Source organism: Esox lucius, chromosome 13 (assembly GCF_011004845.1).
Source record: "Esox lucius isolate fEsoLuc1 chromosome 13, fEsoLuc1.pri, whole genome shotgun sequence".
Lineage (NCBI taxonomy): Eukaryota > Metazoa > Chordata > Actinopteri > Esociformes > Esocidae > Esox > Esox lucius.
In genome coordinates, this window is record NC_047581.1 from 7,161,398 (window position 1) to 7,189,295 (window position 27,898).

The window sequence follows — 27,898 nt, forward strand, 5'->3', positions numbered from 1 at the left end:
ATTATAAGGCCCTAACCAGGGACCAAGTGCATAATCTTGGTGTTCTGATTCAGACCTCACATTCAACATTAAAATCAAGGCGGTCACCAAAACAACATTCTTTCATCTTAAAAATATTGTAATAATCAAGTGCTTTGTGTCCCAAAAAGACCAAGAGAAGCTCATCCATGCTTTTATCTCTAGTAGGGTTGATTACTGTAATGGACTCTTAACTGTTCTCCCTAGGAAGACTGTAAAACAGCTGCAGCTCATTCAGAATGCTGCTGCTAGAATGTTAACTAGGACCAAGAGAAAAGAGCACATCACTCTTATTCTTAAATCTTTGCACTGGCTTCCAGTCATTTACAGAATAGATTTTAAATTGGTGCTTTAAGTCTATAAATTACTGAATGGTTTAGGCCCCAAATACATTTTTGATATGTTTGAAGAGTACAAACCGTGCAGGGCTTTTAGATCCATGAACTCAGGCCAGCTAGTGGAGCCCAGAGTTCAAATAAAATATGGCGAAGCTGCGTTTAGGAGTTATGAATAAACTACCAGCAGATCTTAGACATCCCCCAAATGTATACATTTTTCACATGCCTATGAGTCCTGTTATGGAAATTTGAACTAATGTATTCTTGGTCCTATACATGTATGAATGAGTTACTAGTTAAAGATGCCGAGAGGGGTCTGGTGTTTGAATAGGAGACATCCTTGACCGGCACAGGTGGATTAGAGGGGTACTCGTAAATCTGTATAACCCTTTATTGTCTCTGTTGATTAACCAGACATTGTGTCTCCTCAGGAGTTGAGAAGGATAAGGTGGGGGGACAGCCTGCCCTTTGGGTAAATGTTACACAAGACAGATGGGCAACTTAACACACCCCTTCTAACATTTGAAATAAATACGGATTGTTCATGTATGGAGTTAGAGACTCCTCAGATGATTATGTGTGTAAGCGGTTGACGCTTCTCTCTTATTTGCAAATAATAATAAAACTGTTAAATTGTGCCAAGAGAATTTCGTCTCTGTACTTCCTTATTAATGAGTTCGATGAAATTACCATCACAGTCCTTAAACTTAACTACACTGTTTTGCCTTACAGCTATTATAGCTTCCTCATGGAATCTAATACGGAATCTACCAGTTATGTTTTTATTATGTTTTTATTCAATGTTTTATTATTATGATGGAGAGTACCCTGGAGGGTGGTTAGAGAACTATAAAATTCTGACTATTTATTATTCTTTTGCATTTTTATATTTTTCTTTTCATTGTAAACCTCACTGAATTTCTTCTAAGTATGAATTGTGCTATATAAATAAACTTGCTTGCTAAAGCCCAGTACAATCTACCAGGGCAACGTCCAGTTCAGAGTCCAGAAAAAGATGCAGGGGAACGTCAAATACACTGCTGTGATTTTGGACCCCAACACTGCCTCTTACAGTGAATATATAATAGATTTAGACAAAATCCAGCCACTTCCTTACACCCCAGAGAGGAACACAGGGTATTGCCATAGTTCTGTGCACTGAGGATTTCCTTTCAGGAAAACACAGCAGGGAGGTGTAGGTGGGGGCTATCCTGAGGGGAATATGGGTGTGACTAAAGTGTCAATCAACAGATAGGAGGAGGTTTTGTAAGCCCCCAGAATGGAAGCTGGACTCTGTTGCTGAGATGTGGTCAGTATTCAGCAGGACTTGGGAGCCTCAATCTGAAGAAGAGACCCCAGAAGATCAGAGTTCAGCTGGACTATGACAAAAGCAGGATGTCCTTCTACAATACCAAAGACATGACACCCATCTACAGCGACTCTGAAAAGCATTCATCCCCCCTGGACTTGTTTTTTTTGCCCCCGATCAACACACAAAAGACAATAATGCCAAAGGGAAAAATAAAATCTAAAAATTGTTCAGAATGAATTACAAATAGAAAATAGAAAACAACTGCATAAGCTTTCATGCCTTTTGCTATGACTCATCTGAATGAGTTGTGGTGCAGCTAGTTGTCTTTAGAAGTCAGGTAATTAGTCCATCTCTGTTGCATTTTCACGTGATTTCAGGTTAAACACACCTGTCTCTGGGAGCTCCTAAAGTTGGTTAGTAATTCCTAACTAAAATTACATTATGACATAGGAACATTCAAAGCATATCTGCAATAAGGTTCTTGAAAAGCACACAATCAGGGGTATGATATAATATTATCACTGAAAGTCCCCTGAGCACAGTAAAGTCCATTATTAAGAAATGGAGACAACATGGCACAACTGAGAAGCAGTCCAGAATAGGATGTCCTCAAAAACTGATAATTCAGGCGAGAAGGACACTAGTCAGGTAGGGCTCCAAGAGGCTTATAGCAACTCTAAAGGAGTTACAGTCTTCCGTAGCTATACAGGGACACACTGTGTATACTGCAACAATAGGCTGAGTGCTTCACAAAAGTGGCCTTCATGGCAAAGTGGTAAAAAGATAAAAACACACATGAAATATCAGCTTGAGTTTGCTAAAAGGCATGTGGGAGACAACGAAAGATTGTTCACATTACGAGAGTGGGAATAAATGCTAGGGAGACTTATCTAACTTTGTCTAATAATTTCCATAGCGTTTAAATTTACACCAGCATTTTCAAAACATACCATAAAGTATTGTGGCAGTCAATCGCTGGAAAATGATTCAAAATGCATGCACACTTCACTAAACCTGATGCAAAAGTCCGAAGGACTATCCGTTACCTTGGAAGATGTTGTCTCTGAGTTACTGAAATCTGCAAGCTTAAACAACAAAAAATACCCCTCTGCCAATAGGCAGGCACTGCAAATTTTAATATGCAAATCGCACCTCTCATGGCCATCTGCCCCATGGCTATAAAAGAGGTCGTCGTACTCTGTTCTGTCTCCCGACATACCTTTCTTCATGAGAAATCCATCAGTGACCGGTCAGGGTATGAACCCTATGGGCGACGCTCCACTCATAGAACTGGAGTTACGAAAGTAACCATCGTTCTTTGCTCCTATTGGTTTAGGGCAAAGCGAGCAAGCCCAAGATGTACTCCCTGCCGGTCCCCTACCTCACTAACGAGATAAGAGCCAACAGGACGGCTCAGGCGTGGAAAGATCACGACACCTAGCCACTTCCATCCCGCTCACACCAAGCACACCAAGCACATGGAGAGTTCGAGGCCAGCCCATAGAACACGCTGAGACCTGGACTCGGTGCACAAGTAGACGCTCAAGCGCACACAATATGAGCGTCATACACAAAATCGCACAGGCACAACGGAGCAACGGACGAACCCATGTCAAATACACCGTCCCAGTAGCTCAACGGACCCAACTCACACCCCAGACTCAGCCACACTGAGCACAGATTGAGCCAACGTGCCCGCAGCCATGTCACTCAAGTAAAACCGGACAAAAGGCGACGGCGTCACCAAAACATGGCAGCACAAATGTCCTCCACCCCCATGCCCCTAAACAGCGCGGCTGAGGCTCCATGCGTGGCCCCAAACCCCCTAGGCGTAGGAGTGCTGGTTTAAGGGACAGCATCTTCAACGGTATCTGATCAATCGGTTCGAATGGCCCGTCACACAGCGCCTCCAGAACCAAAGCCAAATCCCATTGAGGCAACGTCCGCCGGGACCCATGACACGGTGAGATCGCACATGCGTACATCTTGAGCGTGCCAGGAGACCTTTGCTGCTCAAATAGACTCTGCAGGAACGCCAGGACACTGGCCACGTCACAACAGAGGGGGTCAGCCCCCGCATCCTCACACCAGCGGGCAAAGTTACCCCAACGGCTAGTATAGCTAGCCGACGTGGAGGCTGCCCTCGTCCCCTGAATGGTCGCGACCACCTCCTCAATCAGTCCCCGGCGCAGCAGCCTGGCCCTCTCAGGAGCCAGGCCTGCAGCGACTGACCCTGCACAGGGAACACCCCGATCGAGCTGTTCACCTGTGACAACGCCCCTTGGTGGTAAGGGATCGGCCAACAGCGTTGTAGAGGGGGAATGCACTGTAGAGGGGGAAACGTGTACAACAGCACTCTCGGCCATGGCCGGTGAGCCAAGGACACACCCAACGGGGGCCTGTCCTGCACTCTAAGAGAATACCACAGGGGGCAGTGCAAGTCCTCCCGGGACGCAAACAGATCCACCTGTGCCTTCCCGAAGCGTCTCCAGACCTCGGCCACAATGTTGGGATGAAGATGCCACGCGTCGGATCGTGTCCAACTCCAGCCAGTTGATGTGATGCTCCGAAGGGGGCCACACACCTCTGACCTCGGCACGTCCTGCCCCAGCACATCAGGGATGTATCCGTAAACACAGGGACCCAAACCGACACTCTCCCCATGGGAACCCCACACAGCAGAGTGCGCGGATCTCTCCAGAACGGCAGGTCCGACTCCAGAGAGCTTGGGACCTTGAGCAGCCGCTGCCGGTGGTGCACCAGATCCAGACGGAGGGGGCGAACCAGCGTTGAAGGCCTCTCATGTGTAGCAGGCCCAACGGAACCACCACGTGGGCCCGACGACATCAAGCCCAGGAGAGACATGACCGCGTACACCGACACCGTGCGTAACGACCGGACGAATCCGCGTGTACTTGTATGCCCGGCCCTGAAAAGCAAACCGCAGGAACTTCCTGTGGCGTGGCAGTATAGGAACATGGAATTAGGTGTCCTTTAGGTCAATGCTGACGCAAAAATCCCCAGGAGACGTTTTGTCATGAGCATGCGAAATGGCCTCTTTGACACGCATTTGTTCAAAATGCGCAGGTCTAGAATAGGCCTCATGCCCCCCTTCTTCTTGAGCAACAGGAAGTATGGGAGTACAGTTCCTTCTCCCTCTGCCCCAATGGGACTAGGGACACCGCCTCCTTTTCCCCTTGCAGGGCAGCGACCTTCCGAGGGACACTCCCCCCAAAGAGTCAGGTATGCCGTTTCTTGAAGGTGCTGCGTCCGGCACAGCGTGAACATCCTGAGAACACCATCCCTACCGTGAAAGCATGATGGTGGCAGCATCAGTGAAAGCCCGGAATTCAATCCAATTGAGAATGTGTGCAAAATAGTTTTAAACTGCTGTTCACCAAACGTTCCTATTCAAGTAGACAGATCTTGAGCAATTTTACAAAGGAAAATAGGCTAAAGAGTAAATCCATTTTGATGTTGTAACACAACATTTTTGGGAAAAATCCAAGGCGGCTGAATGCTTTTGATAGCCAGTGTACACTCATAAGTCTAGATTTGCTGAGAAACTGGCCCCATAAGTCTCTCTTGCCAATGCAAATGATGCCAACTGCCCAGCAGAAGTTCACAGTTACAAGGTGTGTTTGTGAGATTTGGATTTTGGAAGACTTGGTTTGTGGTGTGTAACCTCAGTAGGCATAAATAGTTACAATACAAATGTTTCTCATATAAATGTTGCAGAGGTAAACTCTCTTAGGTTAAGTTCTTTGTAACAGTGAGAACCGCCACCTGCAGTGCCGTCTAGTGTACCAACAAGGTAAAATAATGTTTCCTTTTCCCTATCAGATTACGGTTCTGATTTAAGGTCTGTTATTATTTTATATGTAGAAATGTATTGGCTTAGCAGTTTATATTCTAAGAAATGTGCTTTAATGAAGTTTGCTTTGATTTAAATAAAATACATTGTTAGAGAGATGTTTTTTAATGAACAAAAATGTAACTGCAACATCTAAAGTATTGGTCCCATGTCCTGAAATAGATATTTCGTATATATTTTTCATCGTTAATGGTGCCTTCATAGATGTGCAAGTCACCCATGCCATGTGCACTAATGCACCCCCATACCATCACGGATGATGGCTTTTGAACTGTGCACTGATAACAAGTCAGATGGTCTCTCTCCTCTTTAGTCCGGAGGACGTGGCGTCCATATTTCCCCAAAATAATTTCAAATTTTGATTTGTCAGGCTACCGGACAGTTTCCATTTAATCTCAGTCCATATTAAAAGAGCTTAGGCCCAGAGAAGGCATCACCGATTCTGGATCTTGTTTATATATCGCTTCTTCTGCTTGGTAGAGTTTTACCTTGCATTTGTGGATGCAACGATGTACTGTGTTCAAAGACAATGGTTTTCAGAAGTGTTCCTGAGTCCATGCAATGATTTCCACTACAGAATTGTGTCTGTTTTTAATGCAGTGCCACTTGAGGGCCCAAAGATCTTGGCCATCCAATATTGTTTTTCGGCCTGCAGAGATTTCTTTGGATTCTCTGAATCTTTTAATTATATTATGTACCACAGATGATCAGATCCCCCGTTATTCTTAAACTGTTGCACAATTTGCCCGCACAGTCTTTCACAGAGTGGTGAACCCCTCCCCATCTTTACTTCTGACAGACCCATCTTCACTAGAATGATCTTTTTATACACAATCATCTTACTGACCTACTGCCAACTGACTTAATAGTTTAATTAATTTTCCACCAGGTTTAGTTTTTTAGCATTACACAACTTTTCCAGTCTTTGGTTGCCTCTGTCCCAAATTTAGAAATGTGCTACTGAAAGTGGGTGTATATTTTTCAAGAAACTATAATGTTTCAGTTTCAACATTTGATATGTTCTATTGAATATAGGGTTTAAATGATTTGCAAATCATTGCATTCTGTTTTTCTTTACATTTTACACAGCGTCCCAACTTTTTTAGAAACAGGGTTGTAGATTGTGTGATCCCATTGAAAAAAAAATTGGAATAATTCAGTTATTTCCTGTTCGTTTAAAACTAATATGCTCAATACTGAAGGTTTGACTTTAGTGGAGTCAATTTGGGGCAAATAAGAAACACTAACATTATGGACTTTCAACCAGTTGTTAGGTCATGGGGTTAGAATGGTCAGTGTAAAGAGGATGTGGGTCATTTTACGACTCCATATACCATACAGGAGACCTGATTGTCCTTGAGTGGATCAGCCAGACCCCGGAATTGAATGCGATCAAACATTTCTGGAGATGGTTGTGCGTCGACATTCCCCATCCAATCTGACAGAGATTGAGAGAATCTGCAGAGAATAGGAAAAACTCCCCAAATATAGGTGTACCAAGATTGTAGCATCATACCCAAGAAGACTCAAAGCTGTAATTGCTGACACATTTGCTTCAACAAAGTATTTAGTGAAGGGGTCTGAATAATTATGTAATTGTGATACTTGTGATCTTGTGTTTCGTTGTTTCTTGCGTGTCGTGTTTGTGTAGATTGATGAAAGGAAAAAATTAAGGCTGTAACATAACAAAATATGGAAACAGTGAAGGTCTGATACTCTACCATCCACTGTATAATACATGAACCCTACTAGATTCTGCTCACTTTGGTTAGAAATGGGCCAAGAGATCTGAAGCTGCTGCAGTATTCCATCAAGACAAGACACACCCACTTAGACCACATCCTGTTGCCTATATCTGTAAAGGAAGCTTTTTGACAGAAACACAAATTACTTCAACTGTTGCACACCACTCTTTTGATGAGGAAATACCCAGAATATGTTTCATTTGTATCCAGTTAGGCTGTTCAATTCAAATGGCTAAGGAGCCTAATAGCTGTATTATAACTTGTTTAAGTATACTATTAGACTTGTAAACAATAAAAATTATATCAATCAGTAAGGAAATTCTATTTGATTTGAATATCTGGTATTATTTGTTATTATTTTCTATTTTATTTTCTATATGTCATTAACATATAATGTATAACTCTTACACAATACACAAATAACCTCTGTCTTATATTTGCCCCTATTTGGAAGTACTGTACACCGGAGGTGTGTATGCGCCGCGGCTACGTTACCCACGCACGCAGTTACGCGCATCGCCCAATCGAGGGCAGCGCTGAGCAGTTTGCCGCACACTGGGCTTTGGAGCGCTTCGCTTTGCACAGAACTAATCGCACTGGAGAGGAACGTTATAGTAGGCTACAGAAGGTTGATAGATACAGGGAGACTTGAGCAAGCAACCACCCTGGTCGCTCGCCTGCCTTCCTTATCGAATCATATATACCCACTGCCGTTCAAAGGCTATATTTGAATTGTTGGCAGCGCAGAAAGAAGATACATATTTCGAAAGAAATAACATATCGTGAAGGAGGTCATATCAAGCAAAGGAGCAGCCGAGAGAGAAGCACGAGATACGTAGAAATGGCTGCGACAACCTGTACACGATTCACGGACGATTTTCAGCTATACGAAGAGCTGGGAAAGTAAGCTTGTTTGTTTTGATCATTTGCATGAAACATTTGCAAATGTTTCAAGTTGCTTGCTGTTGTAGTTCGCGTCACGGAGCTGTGGGTGCGGGTTTTTGTTGTTTTGCATGGTCTTTTTCGGGGTGACAGCGGCGGCAAGGGTGACAGCTCGCTCAAAATACGTGTGTGTAATCTACGCACACACACATAAACACACTAGATTCTAGTTCAGTGCGTTCATAACACGAAGTATTGCGTCTGGTCTACGTGTCTGAAGAAAAGCGCATGAAAAGCGGATATACATGTTTTACCAACATGTATATGGTTGCCTACTCAAGTGGGCACTGAGCACTATCGCGCTTCGGTTGGCATTCTACGCCCCTCTTTTCTAGTCATTCCCCTATCAGTAGGCGAGCACTGGCAGTCCGGGAGACAGTGACAGTTTGAGCTGTCAAAAAACCCTGCTCTTGGTGTGGGTGGTGGTAGAATTGAAATGTTGTTTCATGTTGTTGGAGTGCTTTTAGTTTAATCGCCTCTGAGCACTATTATACTCAACAGCTGAAATTTAGTACTATTTAGTCATTATGTGTATTTCTAAAATAAAAAATGTAATCAGGTATTCTAAATTATGCGTTTTCCTATTGAACTATAACAGTTTTATTGCTCCAATTATTATCAAATTTGGCTAAGGAGGCAGAAGCTATCTTATAGCGTATGGCCGGTGACGCCAAGCATAGTGCAGAGGGGAATGGAAACGTAAACATCAAACAATGTGCTGCCAGTCACTGTACAAGTGACAACATTGCACAGGCCACTCACTGGTTGATAGGCCCATGGAACATCCGCCTTATATTTTCCTCTTGTGTTGTTTCTCACATGAGCCTGTAAACGCATATTATGTAACCTATAATGCAAATTATAATGCTTAATTTCATGTCATAGTCGCGTTTATTTGCAAAGTACATTTACAGTTGTCCCAGAATTTTGCTAATAATGCATAATGGATATTATATAAAATGTCAATAAATAATAGCTTTGGCTTTTGGTGAGTTGTTTAATTTGTCGTATTGTTGTAAAAGTAGAACATAAATCCTGTTTCTTAGGGGAAACTGAGCTGGCCATAACACCACACAATTTGTCTCCTATCCTCTCAAATAAGACAGCTTTCAAAGACGTGGAGACTGAAATTAACAGAATTGGACTCATATATAGTACATTTAAGTGTAGGATATTGATAAGTTTCCACATCCAATTATGTAATAATATTGCCACACTAATGAGTAATCCAATATCTAGTATTGTAAAGTTCTCCTCTGTGTGTTCACTGCATGGCTTGAAAAGCATTTTACTAATAGACCAATGAAACCTTGTCATTCAAAATATATATATACTTTAGCAAGGAAAGACACAATGCGATTTTCAGCTGTTCTTCAAGTGAACCCGAGTCTAAAACTCAGCACACACAGGATACCACAATAGAAAAACAGTAGAAGTACATAGGATACAAAACATTGGACCTTTGTGTTTTGCACAGTGGTCCCAGTGGGTGGAGGAGGAGACCGACTGTATGTCTTTTAGGGAAGTTATATAGATACCGTTTTGAGATCTTCAACTGTATTGTCCATGACTCTGTAATGTAAATGAAGTGGCTAAATATAATGACTGTTAGCCTAGGATACAGTTACATCATGGATACATATTCCAATGTGTCTGTTGCCCCATGGCTCAGCGTGGTTACTGCTAAATGATAAAAAGTACACTTTGTGTTTGATACAAAACCAAGCATTGTTCAATATGTAGTCTCAGCATACCATAAACCACCAGACCCGTTATATAGGGAGACATCTGTAGCTCGATATCCTCTTGTTACTGAATATCTTGTTACTCTTGTAATGTAACTAGGCTTCCTGTAAAGCTGATTATAGTCGATCTGACTGTAGTGTAGTTGCTACTGTAAGTAATTCTACTGTAGATGTCAATTTAGTGTTGCGGTTTCTAATGTAAATATGCCTCCTGTAGATCTGACTGTAGTGTTGTTGTTACTGTAGGTAGACCTACTGTCGATCTGACTTTGGTGTTGTTGTGACCATAAGTAGGCCTACTGTAGATGTGAATTTAACGTTGCTGTTGTTACTGTAACATGTCCTCCTTTAAATCTGACTAGTGTTGCTGCTGTAAATGTGAATTAACTTTTGCTGTTCTTACTGTAAGTACGCCTCCTGTAGATCTGTCTAGTGTTGTTACTGTTAAAGATCTGGGCTTGCTTTTTTGTTAAGAGGGCATGCATCCCAAACTCAATGGATGGATTTCAACATCATTTTGTGGTGAATTGGGTTGTTTTGGTCAGCTTTTCGAGTGTTCGTTTGCAAAAAAAAAATTCTTTAAGCAATTCGAAGTCTAGTAACCAAAGTCTACACTATTTTTAACAGTGATTGGTCAAAATTATTTTCTTCCTCTTGGAAAAAAGTTAACATTGTGTATTCATTCATCAACATTGTGTATTCATTCATCCTTTTTTTCTTTTCTCAATTGAACACAGTTTGAAAAAGTATGAACTGAAACACATTCATTTTCCCACATTCCAAAATAATTCAGCTAAAAAACGCTGAAGCATGCCCAGGCCTTAAGTAGGTCTAGTGTTGTTGCTTCTGTAAGTAGACTTACTGTAGATCTGACTGTAGTGTTGTTGCTTCTGTAAGTAGACTTACTGTAGATCTGACTGTAGTGTTGTTGCTTCTGTAAGTAGACTTACTGTAGATCTGACTGTAGTGTTGTTGCTTCTGTAAGTAGACTTACTGTAGATCTGACTGTAGTGTTGTTGCTTCTGTAAGTAGACTTACTGTAGATCTGACTGTAGTGTTGTTGCTTCTGTAAGTAGACTTACTGTAGATCTGACTGTAGTGTTGTTGCTACTGTAAGTAGACTTACTGTAGATCTGACTGTAGTGTTGTTGCTACTGTAAGTAGGCCTACTGTAGATGTGTGCACCTCCCTCAGTCCCCAGTATATGTTTGTGCATGCGCATAGCTTTCTGATTTCCCAGCAGCCTTTAGTCATTCCAGCTATGTGGGGCGAGGTGCAAGTGGCCCAGGAGGACAGTATAACCCCCCCCCCCCCCCCCCCCGTAGGCTGATATGAGGGTTGAGAATGGTTGGGGAGGGTTCCTTGTAAATCACTTCAATGTCTCTTCAGAGACATGTGGGGTGGAGCAGGCCAGACACTAATGAACAGAACCGGTAGTTAGCTTAGCCGACCTTCCTTAGGGCCAGGAAAGCTGGATTTCCACCTGATACTGACGAATGCGGTGTGGTTCAGTTGTTTGCCGAAGGGTGGTTTGTGACAGTGTTAGTCTGTGTGTCTGTCTGTAAGAATGTCTGTATTTACGTCTGAATGGGTCAAGTTTAACCTTTGATTGTGTGATAACATGTTGGAAAGCATATGGTCTGCTGGAGCATTTACTGTAGGTAATATCACTTCAAACCAACAATGCAAGACTTTAACTCTACTGCTTGGACTCCATTTTAATGCGATAACAGTGGGATACGTGTGTATTCACTTCTCAATAGTTTTTCACATTTTGTCGCGTTTCATTCTGAATTGAATCGGGATTCTCTCCATATAACACAACGTACATAACAATTTTAAGGTAAAACATACGGTTTTAATGTGAAACAAAAGGGAATTATACTTAAGCTTTAACCCCCTGAGTCAATATTTGGTACAGCCACTTTTGGCAATTACCACTAAAACCATTTTTTGGTCTGCACTGATTTTAAAAATCTTCCTCCTACAATTATTGTCCAATCTTCTTGGAAAAACGTCTTTATCTCTATGAAGTTGTTTGAGCACCGTCGGTTCACAGTTGTAAGACTTAGGTCTGGCCTTTGACTGGGCTATTGTAGGGTGGTCAGTTTCATTTGTAAGACCAATCCAGTGTAGCCTTTGTAGTGTATTTCCGAAATAGTGAACCTTCACCACAGTCAAAGTATGATTTCTTTCTGTATTTGGTTCCCTCCATTTTGCCCTGTTTGAAATCAAGGAAATTGATGTGTTGAATTCACCCTAAAGATGAGGCATGTTGGATGTTTTTCTATGCAGTGTTATATGTATTGTTCAATGGTTTATAATATCTCTATTCTGTAAAAATGTTATTCTTCTTTTCAGTAATTATTGTATTCTCTTCAATGTGGTTGGTCCATCTGCAGTTTCCCCCATCCAAATATTTTATCTCTGTTGCTGCTTGAACATCTCCAAAGGCCTCATAATACAACAACTATATTTTAGATTCATTTCATGAATCACAAAATAGAATAGAAAAAAATCACAAATAGAATTCCACTTTGTAATACAACAAAATAGTTATGCAAACAGTTGTACCAGCGCTTCTGTAATATTTACATGGAAATAAAGTGTTTTCAATAACTGATTTTACAGCTAATATACTTTAGTTACAAATCCAAAACAAACTAAAATGTTTTGGTACCTTTACTCTTGTGTGTCACTCACAATCATTTCCTTTGCTGGCTTTGGGGTGGGGAATCCCAGGGGAACCTATTATGTAGACAAACTCATATTTTATTACTGCCATTAAAACAGAAGCCGGGGACGAAGACAGAGGCATTGCTGTGCAGGCAGAAAAACGCTATTAATATAAGCTGAAATCTACTGCACACGCAAAAACAATTCTGTGCAGTTGCTAGAAATTATATTAGGAAAGACCCCCCTGTATGACATTAAGAGAAAAAAACTCCTTTATTGTAATGTTTGTGTTATATATGTAAAGTGTCTCATTGAATGTTCTGTTCTTTTTTGCTTTGTCTCCAGGGGAGCCTTTTCAGTGGTGCGCAGATGTGTCAAGCTGTGTACAGGGCAGGAATATGCCGCCAAAATAATCAACACCAAAAAGCTATCTGCGAGAGGTAAGCAGAAAGAAAGCTCTGTGCCTTTTCTTTGTTTTCTACACATTTAGTTGCACGCTGTTTATAAGTCTGGTTCTTTTATTTCTCAACCTTATTTGTCCTAAGGACCAGGAAGCTTTATTCATTCCTCTTGGGAGCAATTACAATACAAAACTTACAGTTTCAGACATGTCATATTTATCAGCACTATACAGATCTCATCTATACAGGTAGTATATGCACATAAAAATGGTCTGCCTTTAATTTTCATTCATCCTGGTCGTTAATGTTAATCAGTTTCATACACATGGGGTAGCTGCTTTAGCCAAAGCCAAGGCCAAATGCCATGATCATGAGATCCACTATTGGTCCACAATGGCCACAGGGTGTGTTTCACGCATCCAGTTGCACAGTGAAAACCTGCCGGTGCCGTCTATGCCTCGAAATTGGAACCCCGTGCAGGCTCAACTCTGCCAGGTGTCACCAGCTCACCACAGCACTCAAATGTCCATCTTAAGACAGATAGTCTGAGAGTAGACTTCGGTCAAATAAGACTTAGAATGTTTCAAATACTTCAAGCATTTGCTTGAGGGCCAATATGAGCAGAATTTGCATCAATGCGACTATGCTATTCATTCCATTGCACCTGGCAAGCTCTGTCAAGCACAGCAAAAATATTTTAAATGACTTTAAATTGTGCTTGAAAACCTCTCTGACAGAGACAGGAGTGGGGTGCTTCACATTGTGTAGACGGTTAGTGTAGGAAACTTGCGATTATACAGATCGGGGCCTCAAATTGGCTGCTGTCAGCTTTCTCTCTGTTGGTCAGTCTGACTGCCTGTGTCTGATTGTTTCTCTGTAGCCCTCTGGCAACTCTGCTCGTATTTGACTAGTTCTAGAATGACAACACGCGGGGACATTAATCTAGGTTGGAGGGGTCAATTCCACGTTTGACTTTGTGAATTGGAAAGTGGAACTGAGTCCAGCCCTCCTTTGATATACAGTTCCCGTATCCTCTGCTGAAATGGTTTCTTTGACCTGCGACGTGAATATGTCATAGATATTTAGAAGCAATTAGTTCACCTTTTAGCTGATCTATGGCCGTAGTGTGGGTTTGTAATTAGCCTCTAACAAGAACTGGCTTGTGCAAGCCGAATAGTCTCATAGGGGCCTATCTCCTGTTTCTGTAATGTGAAACCCCCTGATGTACAAGTACTGTGTGTCCTATGTCGTAGTGGGTCTGGGGATGTATGTACACATAGGGAAGGCATGGAGATTACTGACATTATCCCGCTAGCAGTACCATAGGGCCCAGCCTAGCTAGTCACTGCGATTGACTTGATACTGTCACTCGCCAGAGGATTTAATCAGGCCAGTGAAAGAGGGAGATGGGGGGAAGTGGTGAAAGAGATACGTTTACTCTCTCCATCTAACACAGTGTATCTTTGTGAATTAATTATTATATGCATAAGGACCTAGATGATATGCTTAGATTTGCAATCTGACTATCCATTTGCTTTTGGCAATTTTTTGTTATGACTGACTAGAAAGCCTATTCATTGTCCTAAAGACAAGCATGTCCACAAATGCAGAGTTGATTTAATGTCTTTGTTTTTAACTTAAGTATTTAATGCCTATCATGGTGTGAAGATATCAAAACCATATGTTTTGGTGGGGGGAAAAACATATGCTATTGGTTCTGTCAGAATACCCAGTGATGCAGTTTAATTCCATATTCTCCTGTTTCAATATTTGATGTCCAGATTGAGCCAGTGTGTAAGGAAATTGCTATGCAGCCGAGTTTAGGCAATTTCAAATTATGCTGAGACTCAGATATTTCACTTTATATTACAGATCCATATTTTCAGGGTGGGATCTCCTGTAGTGTTCTCTTTAATGTTGTGTTAAATTAAAACATTTTTACAACACAAAACCTCACAATTACAACAAGCCACACAATTCCATGGACGAGGAAGTCCTAAAAACGTCCACTAAAAACCTATAAAACTGTAAAAAAAACATTTTGAAGGACAGTGCAGTTGCAAAGTTGGGTAACCGAATACTCTCTTATGGACGCACTACAGAGGCACAAACAATGCTGTATGTCTGTCTTGATACAACAGGATGCACACAATAAGCACCATTAGTTTCTATGCTTTGGACAGAATCACAATTTTACTAATGTTACCGTTTTGAATCAGGGCACTGCCACTGACTTAGTGCCATGTTGTTTTAAGAGATTTACTGATTAGAATCCCACCAGTTAAAAAGAGTTTAAAAAGTTTCTTCCGGTCGCAGTTTCAAACACGGTTGTAGTAAGGTGTAATTATGTCAAGCACCCTCTGATATGTTCATAAAAAGAGGTGTGGAGAATTATTCTGGTTCCATCTCTGAATGTAAAATACCATTTCAAAAGTGTTGGGGTAAATTCGAAATGTCCTTATTTTCCATGAAAACATACATGTAGTGTGTTTGATTAGGAAATATAGCAAAATGAATAAGATATTGATTGTATATGTATATTGATTGACAAGGTTAGAAATAATGATTTTTTTATTGAAATGGTAATTGTTTCTTTCAAACATTGCTTTTGTCTAAAAATGCTCAATTTGCAGCAATTATAGCCTTGCAGACCTTTGGCGTTGTAGTTGTCAATTTGCTAAAGTAATCTGAAGAGATTTCACCCCATGCTTCCCGAAGCATCTCCCACAAATTGGATTGGCTTGATGGGCACTTACGTACCATACGGTCAAGCGGGTCTCAGAACAGCTCAATAGGGTTGAGATCCGGTGACTGTGCGGGCCACTCCATTATAGACAGAATACCAGCTGACTGCTTCTTCCCTAAATAGTTCTTGCATAGTTTGAATCTCTGCTTTGAGTCATTGTCCAGTTGTAGGAGGAAATTGGCTCCAATCAAGCACCGTCCACAGAGTATGGCATGGTGTTGCAAAATGGAGTGATAGCCTTCCTTGTTCAAGATTCCTTTTGCCCTGTACAAATCTCCCACTTTACTACCAACAAAGCACCCCTAGGCCATCACATTACATTCACTATGCTTGAAAGATGGCAGTAGTCCTCCAACATCATTTAATTTGGTCTGCATTTCTCAAATGTTCTTCTTTGTGATCCAAACACCTAAAACTAAGATTTGTCTGTCCATAACACTTTTTTTCCAATCTTCCTCTGTCCAATGTCTGTTTTTTGTTGCTTATCTTAATATTTTCATTGGTCAATCTGAAATATGGCCTTTTCTTTGCAAGTCTGCTTAGAAGGCCAGCATCCCAGAGTCGCCTCCTCACTGTTGAAGTTGAGACTGGTGTTTTGCAGGTAATATTTAATGATCAGCTTCTCAAACTAGACACTAATGTATTTGTCCTCTTGCTCAGTTGTGCACCAGGGCCTCCCACTGCTCTTTCTATTCTGGTTAGTGCCAGTTTGCGCTGTTCTGTGAAGGGAGTAATACACAGCGTTGCATGAGATCTTCAGTTACTTGGCAATTTCTCGCATGGAATAGCCTTCATTTCTCAGAACATGAATGGACAGACGAGTTTCAGATTAATTTTTTTTTTTGCCATTTTGAACTTGTAATCAAACCCACAATTGCTGATGCTCCAGATTTTCAACTAGTGCATAGAAGGCCAGTTCAATTTTTTCTTTAATTAGGCCACAACAATTTTTTTTTTTTTATGATCAATTTGTGTTTTAAAATGATAAACTTGGTTCAGCAAACACAACATGTTATTTTAACACAGAAGTGATGGTTTCTTGATAAATGAAACCATCTCGGTACGCCTATTCAGATATTCCATAAAAAATATGCTGTTTCCAGCTACAATTATCATTCCCAACATTAACAGTGTCTACATTTTATTTCTGATCAATTTGATTTAGTTTTAAAAATCTGCTTTTCTTTTAAAAACAAGGACATTTCTTAGTGAATCCTAACTTTTGAATGGTAGTGTATGTTTAGAATGTTACAGTAGAGGGTCATTATGAGCAACTAAACAGAAAACTGAGGTTATCATGGTCCCCTGGATGTCCTTTGGATTTCCAATGATAGCTGAGTAGTTTTTGGCATGTTGAAGGCTGGTATTTTTGGTTACTAATGCACAAGGATTTACAACAGTAGGGTTGCTGCTGCTTGGGACACATCACAGCAAACATTAGTCCTGTAATGGACTGTTCTGCTTCGCTTATTAGGATTTAGGACTTACATTATTACCTACAATGTAGCCTTACCACTGTATACAGGACATAACTGTGGTTAAGAGTTCTATTGAGTTCAGTACATGTTTTGGTACATGTTTGTTCAGAGTGCCGTTTTCTCCTCCATAGCCGCTTCTTAGCAAATTTTACGCTTCAGGGTTGAGCATTTCTGGTTCAGTTATCAGAACCAATAAGGAGGCCATCCTTATTAAGTATATTGTAAAATATTGACCCCACACCAAAAATAGCTATAGGGCCTATTTAAATTGCAGATTTCTTCTGGAAAACAGCCCACATAAGTGTTTATATGCTCCAGCAAAACCTAGCTAACTAGATGTAGTTGCTATGTTTGTATACCGCAATGGTAGCTAACATGAGTTTTCAGAAATTAGCAGTTACCTCCTCCCACAAGTTTCTGTAATATCCACCTCTGATCAAAATGAGCAAATGTAGACAGGTAGACTGATATTTGACAATGTTGGGGCAGCACTGCATGTTTATAACTAGTAAGCAAGCCCTTTGTCAGATACAGATGTTTAGGATGTGCCTTTGTGAACGTCTCTGAAGTTAGCGGGCTAGTCACTTATGTCAACAGTAAGCATCTTGTGACCTTCTGCGTCACAACTCACTCTCCAATATAGATTGAGCAAGACTTCCTATTTGCACTGCATTAGGCGCAGGTGGTTTGAGTGGGGAAACTGTCCCATGTTACCTTGGAAGCTGACAGATGTCAATTTACAGTTATAGCACATTTTATTGCTGACACAAATCTTGCTGCATGTATTGTTTATCAAATCTATTGTAGTGTAAATTGGTCCATATACTAGGATACACAGTTTCCTGCATGCAAATCAGTCAAATCGACTGTTAGTTTCACTGCTCTGTTTGGCTTGTTTATTAGCATCAATTCATAGGGAATTGTCTGAGGCTCTTTCTCCCTGTTTAGATCAAATAGCAGTACATTGTGCTTGCAACGCGAAGGTTGTGGGGTTTTTCCACTGGGGAGCGGGGCAGTATGAAAAAGTATTTTATATATATCTTACTCTGGTTAATAGTGTCTGCTAAATGACTTAATAGGTAAACAAATGTAGTGAACCCCAAACCAACACAGTGACGCAGGGATGTGTAGACACTGCAGAAAACACTGTTCATCCACAGACTTCTGTCTCCATATCACCATACAAACATACCTGAAATATTACAGTCGTGAAGAGGACAGTTTTGACTGCGGTACTGCTTATTGTGCTGTTCAGATAATCCTCTCAGAAAATCATATTTATGTTTTGGTTTTTCAAATTAAATACTGCAACAACTGACGGAGGATTTTGAGGAAAGTAAAGTGAGATTGACAGATGAAAGGTTGAGAGAGAAGGTAAGAGAGAGGGGTTGAGAAAGAAGGAAAGAGAGAGGGGTTGAGAGAGAGAGAAAGAGAGAGAGTGAGCGAGAGAATGAGAGAGAGAATGAGAGAGAGAGAATGAGCAGAATGAGCAGAGTGAGACCAGGTTTAGGGGAGAGAGAATACACTTGGCAGCTGTGGGTCATGCGCATGTGCTCCTAAATGCGTTTAGCACGGGACTGTCATCTGACACAGACATACTGACAGACAGACTAATGCTTGTCTACTGGACTGGATTCACTAGTAGAATCAGAGTTAGTGCCTTTGTTCATTAGAAGGGGGCAATATAGTTGCCTTCTGATCCAAGGCCTCAATGAGTCATGGTCACAAGCTACTTGAATTCGGATGGACCTCATACGGTTGTTTTGTTATTAGGGTTTGCTCACCATCAGGGTTCGAGCAAACTTATTCTTACCATACCAACTAATACGCTATCATTACGCCAGATAACATTTGTCACACTTTTGTTTTCCTTGTTGTTTATGCTGTTGTTTTCAGCGTAGTTTAAGATTTTGTTAATGCAGTTGTTTTCATAGTCGTGTATAGTATTGTTTTCGCTTTTGTTTTTTCGCTGTTGTTTACATTGTTGATTCTTTTGTAGTCTTCACTGTAGTTTTTGCTGTTGTTTTTTCTGCTGTTTACATTGTTGTTTTCATTGTTTTTTTTGTTGTTGCTTATGCTGGAGTTTGTGCTATTACTTAGGCTGCTCTTCTAAGGTTACCCTGTGTGTGTGTGTGTGTGTGTGTGTGATCTGTTTTTAAACTGGCCGGTCCAGGAGGCGAATGTTTGATGTCAACGCGCCACATCAGGGAAGAGTGTGGACCCACTGGCATGGTCCTCAGCCAATCAGATAGCTTGTTTATGGATGCGGACACCGGTCAGGCTGCAAGGAATCAGCTATTGGGCCAATGTATTCACAATGGGAATAGGAGATGAAAGTGCTTAGAAGTTAAAAGTGATGGGGAATGCGAGAGTTAGATCATGTCCACTTCCATGCGTGCTGTTTTAGTTTCACCTGCAATGCAGTGACAGTGAACTGACCTGGATTTGCCTGGTATAATAACTTGGTATAATGTGTCTGTGTTAGAGAAAATTAGAAAATGGAGGGGAAAATGTTTGATGTTTCACAGATTGTCTGGCTAATCTTGCCGAAACGGCCCATTCCTTTATATATGACCTTAATATCTGTTTTCAATAGCTCGGCATTAATGCAACAACATGTTTTGTTGTTTGGCTAAATCCTCCTCTACTCCTTTCCTCTTGTCCTATCTTCTTCGTAGCATGATGAGTCACAATTAGTCAATCTGCCCCCTCACACTTGAGTCAAGCATGCAAAATCCTCACAGGCAGACAGTACCAAGTACAAACACACACAATATCATACACTAATACTCACACTATTAGACATGCAAATCCACACAGAAGCACATACAAATATATGCACATTTCCTGTCCTGCATGTTTTTACACACACACACACACACACACAGTACAGTACAGACTGGAGTTCATCTATGGCTGTGGGGGTTTTGGGCAGCAGCGAGAATTTTTTCGTGGATTTTCTCACCCAGTGAGCACATGGCTCATGCTCTCCTCTCTCCCTCCGTCCCCTTAGGAACAGTCCTCCTTCACTACCCCCCCCTTCCACCTCCCCCCCCCCTCTTCCTTCTCTCCGGTCATCTTTTATTCACTGTGCCACCTCACCAAAAGGGAAACGCTAGTCATAGGCCCGGGCTGGATGTCCAACTGCAGAACGGGAAACAGCTACAGTCTGCTAAGGTGACAGACAGGCGGCGATGTATTGTGCAAGACCGTAGTGTAATGAACACTGAACATGCGTGATATCTCATTTAGCTCGCTGGGAGGATTTGTTTTGGGTTATGTGGAAAACATTGACCCGACCCGGCTCTCCTAACCCACACTCCCAACGTTCTGTTACCCCAACATTCGGGGGCAGTATGTGCTCCAGACATGTCATGGGAACTCTGTGGTGTCAGGAACAGGATGCTGTTTAGTACTCCGTCTCAGTGGGCTGCTTTAAAACATACTGTTATGAGACTAGTCCCGTCTGTTGATTGTACAAGCAGAGAGTGTCCACCTGTCTGACAAGTAAGTCGATGTCCGTTTGCCACGGGGCAGCTGTCCTCGATTGTGTGACAGGGGTTGTAAGTGACAATCTTTCCTGCTCCACTGGGGTCAGTACTTACCTTGGGTCAGGAGGTCTTCTCAGCAGCAGACCTTCTGTGGGGAGGTTTGGGGAATTTTTGGTCCAGGTAGAAGACAGCTGACATGAAATACATGAATAAATGTACTACAAAGTATGTCATCACTTTTGTTGTAAATTGCATACTCAAGTTCCAGCTGAGAGATTGACTTCTACTTTTAACCCATCACCTTGAATTTTGAGAGGTTTTATTGGGATAATTAAGGGAGGGCTTTCATTCGCATCGATGCCATTTTGATATATATATTCCAAATGCACCTTGTCAAAAGGTTCAATAAGTAATGTTTAGTGTTTTTAAGTGGAGGCCTGTCAGTCAATCATCTGGTCCACTCTGCATTCCACTGCGGAGGGTCCTTGTGTGACCCTGGTTCTGCAAGGGCATTTGGAATGGAGAACTGCAGATTTCCCCGCCAAGTACAACTTGAAATGCTAGCTAGCTGGTTCTGCTGTTCTGGACTGCATGGTGACATACCACCACGCTGTCATACTGTACTGTATTTCTATAAATGAAATACTGTAGAGCACATTTCTGTATTTTCCTCAGCGTATAAACCCGGTTGAGCCACCTTCATGTACACATGTACCACTGAATCCCACCCCCACTCAGCCGTCCGTGCATCTTTGAGCGCCAATAGGCTCTTCTGAATGCCAAGACCCACCCATGTGTGGTCTACGTTCAGTTTCAATTCAAGGGCCTTTAAAGTGCATTCCAATGTGCTTTCTGTTATGTTTAATTACTTCCATGGTGTCAAATGTTTTATTTGTGTTAGACGGAAAGTGCATCTCAAAGTGAATTGTTCCTACCTGAATGGTTTGTCAATGGGATATTGTTGTACGGTGAGACGGATGTTGGGTAATATACAAATGAGTGTACGGAGCCCAGCTAATTGTGCCAAGTCCGACTTGAGGTTAAAATAACCCAGGGATTTAATAGTCTGTGAACACCCCACCCCCCACCCCCCAAAAAAAATAAACACAAGAAAAAAATTAGATCCATGCAAGAAGACATTCAGGAAAGCATGATAAGAGGGTAGTAGAAGTTGGAAGAGAGGACATAGATTGGAGTGACTTCTAGGGAGAAGGGCTGGAAGACTATGGAAAATGTTGGGAGAAACGGAGAGTTAGAGGACAACAATGACAATCAGTGGCATCTTTGTCCTCAGGCAGAGCAACGGTGGCTTGTCATTCTGATTTAAAAGGCTCCTGTCCTTGCTCTCCCCTCTCGCGCCCCCCCCCCCCCCCCTCCGCCACTTCCCCTCATCTGTGGGTAATCACTAGGTGCTCACTTCACCATCAGTCTGCGCCTCTGTGTGTGTGTGTGTGTGTGTGTGTGCGCGCAACTGATTCTCCTCAATGTGTTTTCACAGAAAGGCCCCTCCCGTGTCTCTACGTGTGTGTGTTGTCTCTGTATGATCCAAGCTACAGTCAGGGAAACATTATTTGATCCCCTGCTGATTTTGTACGTTTGCCAACTGACAAAGAAATGATCAGTCTGTAATTTGAATGGTAGGTTTATTTGAGCAGTGAGAGAAAGAATAATCCAGAAAAATCCAGAAAAACTGGTAAAAAATTTTATGAATTGATTTGCATTTTAATGAGTGAAATAAGTATTTGATCCCCTCTCAATCAGAAAGATTTCTGGCTCCCAGGTGTCTTTTATACAGGTAACAAGCTTAAAGGGAGTGCTCCTAATCTCAGCTTGTTTCCTGTATAAAAGACACCTGTCCACTGAAGCAATCAATCAATCAGATTCCAAACTCTCCACCATGGCCACGACCAAAGAGCTGACCAAGGATGTCAGGGACAAGATTGTAGACCTACACAAGGCTGGAATGGGCAACAGGACCATCGCCAAGCCGCTTGGTGAGAAGGTGATAACAGTTGGTGCGATTATTCTCAAATGGAAGAAGCACAAAATAACTCTCAATCTTCCTTGGTCTGGTGCTCTATGCAAGATCTCACCTCGTGGAGTTGCAATGATCATGAGAACAGTGAGGAATCAGCCCACAACTACACAGGAGGATCTTGTCAATGATCTCAAGGCAGCTGGGACCATAGTCATCAAGAAAACAATTGGTAACACACTATGCCATGAAGGACTGAACTCCTGCAGCGCCCGTAAGGTTCCCCTGCTCAAGAAAGCACATGTACAAAGCACATGTACAGGCCCGTCTGAAGTTTGCCAGGGAACATCTGAATGATTCAGAGGAGAACTGGGTGAAAGTGTCGTGGTCAGATAAGAACAAAATCGATCGCTTTGGCATCAACTCAACTCACCGTGTTTGGAGGAGGAGGAATGCTGCATATGACCCCAAGAACACCACCCCCATCGTCAAACATGGAGGTGGAAACATTTTTTCTGCTAAGGGGACAGGACATCTTCACCGCATCAAAGGGGGTGATGGACTTGGGTGAGAACCTCCTTCCCCCAGCAAGGGCATTGAAAATGGGTCGTGGATGGGTATTCCAGTATGACAATGACCCAAAACACACGGCTAAGGCAACAAAGGAGTGTCTCAAGAAGAAGCACATTAAGGTCCTGGAGTGGCCTAGCCAGTCTCCAGACCTTAATCCCATAGAAAATCTGTGGAGGGAGCTGAAGGTTTGAGTTGCCAAACGTCAGCCTCGAAACCTTAATGACTTGGAGAAGATCTGCAAAGAGGAGTGGGACAAAATCCCTCCTGAGATGTGTGCAAACCTGGTGGCCAACTACAAGAAACGTCTGACCTCTGTGATTGCCAACAAGGGTTTTGCCACCAAGTACTAAATCATGTTTTGCAGAGGGGTCAAATTCTTATTTCACTCATTAAAATGCTAATCAGTTTTTGCCATGCTTTTTCTGGATTTTTCTGTTTTTATTCTTTAGTCTCTCACTGTTCAAATAAACCTATCATTAAAATTAAAGACTGATCATTTCTTGTCAATGGGCAAACGTACAACATCCTCAGGGGATCTAATACGTTTCCCTGACTGTACATGTGATGATCTCCGACTTGTATTCCATGGCAGTTAGTCTGTCAACAGGCATCTCGTCCCCTCCGCTGTCTTTGTATGCATGTCTTGATCTGCCATTTGAGCTGTTGTTTTTTTTTCCTAAGAGATTTACAGGGTCCACACGTTTGTTCAATCAGTCACACTTGACAATGGATCTCTTAATTACACTGAAAAACAGCCTATTCAAACCTAACTTCTAACCTATTCAGATCTAACTTCCTTTTGCATCTGTTACAGGGTTTTGGTATGTGAATTTTTTTCTTTTCTCGTTTAATGTCTCTCCGTCTGTCTTTGGTCTCTCCTCAGACCACCAGAAGCTGGAGAGAGAGGCTCGTATCTGCCGCCTGCTCAAGCACTCCAACATCGGTGAGTCTTCCCATGGCTTTCCGACACAAATACAATAACAACCAGCGCCGTCTCATCTCTGCTGCTTGGATCTGCCCTCATTCAATCTTCAGTCAGTCAGTTCACCTGTATCTGAATCCATGTGCCGCAATAAAAAGAATGCCGCTTCAGTGACTCCATCGTCTGTAGTGAGTTGATTTGAATCGCCCGAGTTGGCGTCCAAGTTTTGATGTCTGCGTCTTGTTTGACTATTCCACATTCAGTACCATGGCGACGGAAGGCTCAGGTTCCCGGGTCGGGCCTTGGTGCGTTGTTTTGTTATTTTTTATTTCTCCTTCCGTTGCCATGCATTGTTACTGGCCAAGTGTAAGGCTGTTTAACATTTCTACACGTAGCCTGCGTGAGAATGCCTTGACTTGAAATACTTTGGGAGTTTTGGCCCCCTAATGCTTTTTGCAGTGTTCGCACTACCTGACTGGTCGCATTTCTTGCCTGTTCCGAATCTGTCCCTCCGCCTTGACTAGAACAAATGGCTCTCATACACCGCCAGTGTCATGGAAGCACTTTTCCTCTGTTTCTCTGAGCCACGTACACTTTTACACTTTAATCTACAGGTAGGAATGGATGGTTTTACTCGCCGTAATCTTGACATGTGTTTGTTTTAGTTGTTTTAGTCGAATGCAATGGTTGCCGATCTGCTAAATGACTGAAATGTGAATGTATACAGATTTTATTTGACCCCCACATGGCTTATGTCTCCCTTTCTCTCCCTCCCTCTCTCCCTCTCTCTTTCTCTCCAGTTCGTCTTCATGATAGTATATCAGAGGAAGGCTTCCATTACCTCCTGTTTGACTTGTAAGTTATCGATTCTCGCCTTCTCTCGCTCTCACTTTCTCTTCTCTCTCCATCTTCTTCCCTTTTACACGTAATTTTTCCTCTCCCCACACACCCTAATCCCCCTACCACACTACCCCTCACTCTTTTCCCAGAGTATCTGGTGCTAGGCCGGTTCTAGCTCTAGTTTCCATGGTAACAGCCCAGGCCAGACAGGGACGCGGCAGGAAGAAAAAGAGGAGTGCTTCCGGGGAAGTCTGGCAAGCCAGAGCGAATGGGGCTTGCTCCTCTGACTGAGCGTAACGCTCATGAGCTGCTCTCGGATTGGCTAATGAGCTTGTCTCTGATTGGTTGGCAGGGTGACCGGAGGGGAGCTGTTTGAGGACATCGTAGCCAGAGAGTACTACAGCGAGGCGGATGCTAGGTAAGCCTGGCATGTAAATTTCTCTCTCTCTCACTCTCTCTCACTCTCTCTCACTCTCTCTATCACTCCCATGTTCTCTCTCACTTTCACCCTCTTTCATTCCTTTTCCCTCACTTTCTTATCCTGTTTTTCTGTCTCTCACTATGTCTCCTGTCCATCTGCCTCTATTTCTTCACCTGATTTCCCCCTGTGCCCTTCTCTGTCTTAAGTAGCCTACCTCTCCTATACTTTTACTCTCTCTTCTTTTCTCTTATTTCTGTATTTTTGTTTATTGCTTTCTCCTTTTATCTCCTTTGCTGGTTCTCCATTCCATCTCCCACTCTGCCTTGATCTCACCCCTCGTTCACACCCTCCCCAACTGGAGGGTTTGAAATACTCCAAATAAGTCCAGACATTTCCCCAGAAGTTTGAAGCACCTTCTTCTCATCCCAGTTCCATGAAATTCCGTAGAAACACTATTATCAAAGGCCGTGGAAAAGAGAGCTGATTCCCATCGCTGTCAGCAAACAAGCTCTTCAAGATTAGCGGTAAAATGGACATAGGTCCAAGGAAAGCCAGCAGAAAGTATTGAGATTCACGTCTACTACAGCCAGGTTAGCCGTACTGGTCCAGTATTATGTTACTTTAAGAATACTGGAAAATCTGGAGACAAACAATAGAACAGGAATATTACACACATACTTCCTGGATCCCCCTCCATCCATTTCTTTATTTCTCTTCCACTGGCCATCTCTCTCTTGCTTGTTTATTCTCTTTACACTTGTGTGTCTCTCTTACTCCCCCGTCCTATGTTCTGTCTTTCTCTGTACTCTCTCACCTCCTTTCACTGATTCACATTGGTGCTATCTTAGAATATCAGCAGTATTGTCTCACAAACACACACACACACACACACACACACACACACACACACACACACACACACACACACACACAGCAAGAGTTAAAGACTGACTGCTGTGTTCAGTCAGTCTTTAACTCCTGATATTACATCTTACACACACACACACACACACACACACAACGATACAAGGGTGAGGTGTGTGTTTGATGCGTGTCTGTATGGAAAACGGACCTTTGTTTGGGGTGTGTGTGAAACAAAGTCTATGGGAAGACATACCAGGAATATGTGATATGTCTAGCTATGTGATGCATGTCAAAGGGAATACGGTTTAAAAGGGTGTGTGTGCACGCATGTGCGTGTGCATGTGTGTGTGTGTGTGTGCGCGTCAGTCATCCAGGTCAGACCTGCCTCCTGTTTCCTAGGAGACCAGCAATTACTGGGCCTTTAATTAGCTGACATAATTAGTCACACACTCACACACATTTTTAAAGCTTCAAATTGTAGATGTGATTTTTGCCATCCTGTACTGGAGTTGCCATGGCAAAGCGCGTAGAACGGCATCTAAAATGTTTTGACATTATTAGCTCAATGCTCAGTTAAGAAAGCGCATGCACGCTATCACATTAAGACCCAATGAGTACATTAATGATTCAAGTTTTCAGTCCTTCTGAAACAAGCATGCCATTGTGGCTCAAACTGCTGAGCCAGTCGCATATGTGGGAAGTGTTGAGAGAGCAACTGTTGGTTCTCTGTGCTCTGGAGGACCTTATATATATATATCCTTTATTTAACCAGGAAAGCCCATTGAGATTAAAAATCTCTTTTGCAAGGGAGACCTGGCCAAGATAGGCAGCTGAACCACATCACATCATTACATACATACAAAGACACAACAAAACACATAAAGACAAACAAACCAATAAAAACAAATCGAAAGCCAATTTTGCACTTACAAGGAAATCACAATTAAAAACATTGACATGTGAGGGAGTTCAACTCAAAACACCTCATTCTTATCTTAAAAACACTCAAAGGAATCAATTTACTGAGTTTTAAGTTATTCTGCAGCAAATTCCATGTAAAGGGAGCAGAATAAACAAAGGCCTTTTTACCCAGCTCAGTACTTACATGTGGGACAGAAAGCAAGACAACAGCCTGAGAACGGAGAGAATAATGACCAGCACTTTTTTTCATAAGAAGTGAACATAAATAGGATGGAAGCACACCAAGAATAGCCTTATATATAAATGTGTACCAATGACAAAGCCTCCGTGTGGCCAGAGCAGGCCACCCTACACGAGAGTACAGCTCACAGTGGTGAGTGCGAGCTTTACAATTAGTAATAAATCTCAGCGATGCATGATAGGATGCGTCAATCATATGAAGGCATTTAACAGATGAATGCATATAAAATATATCACCATAGTCCAACACAGATAAAAAAGTGGATGCCACTAGCCGTTTTTTTACATTAAAAAAAAAAGCACAGCTTATTTCGAAAATAAAAACCCAATTTTAGCCTCAACTTTCTCACTAGACAGTGAACATGAGGCTTAAATG

At 42.1% G+C, this 27,898-nt stretch overlaps 1 protein-coding gene across 39 annotated transcripts in view; it reads left to right on the forward strand.

Annotated features, from left to right (window-relative positions):
- Positions 1–7,827: 7,827 nt before the first annotated feature.
- camk2b1 (calcium/calmodulin-dependent protein kinase (CaM kinase) II beta 1) overlaps positions 7,828–27,898 on the forward strand; it is an 80,365-nt gene continuing 60,294 nt past the window's right edge. For 38 of the 39 annotated variants that reach the window (XM_029124729.2, XM_029124742.2, XM_029124733.2 and 35 more), the window contains exons 1-5: positions 7,828–8,190; positions 12,996–13,090; positions 24,198–24,257; positions 25,037–25,091; positions 25,429–25,494. In XM_029124729.2, coding sequence (XP_028980562.1) covers positions 8,129–8,190; positions 12,996–13,090; positions 24,198–24,257; positions 25,037–25,091; positions 25,429–25,494 — 338 coding nt within the window. In that variant the 5' untranslated portion in view covers positions 7,828–8,128. Of the gene's footprint in view, positions 8,191–12,995; positions 13,091–24,197; positions 24,258–24,522; positions 24,542–25,036; positions 25,092–25,428; positions 25,495–27,898 lie in introns of those variants that run through there. The other variant, XM_029124759.2, reaches the window with a different exon arrangement.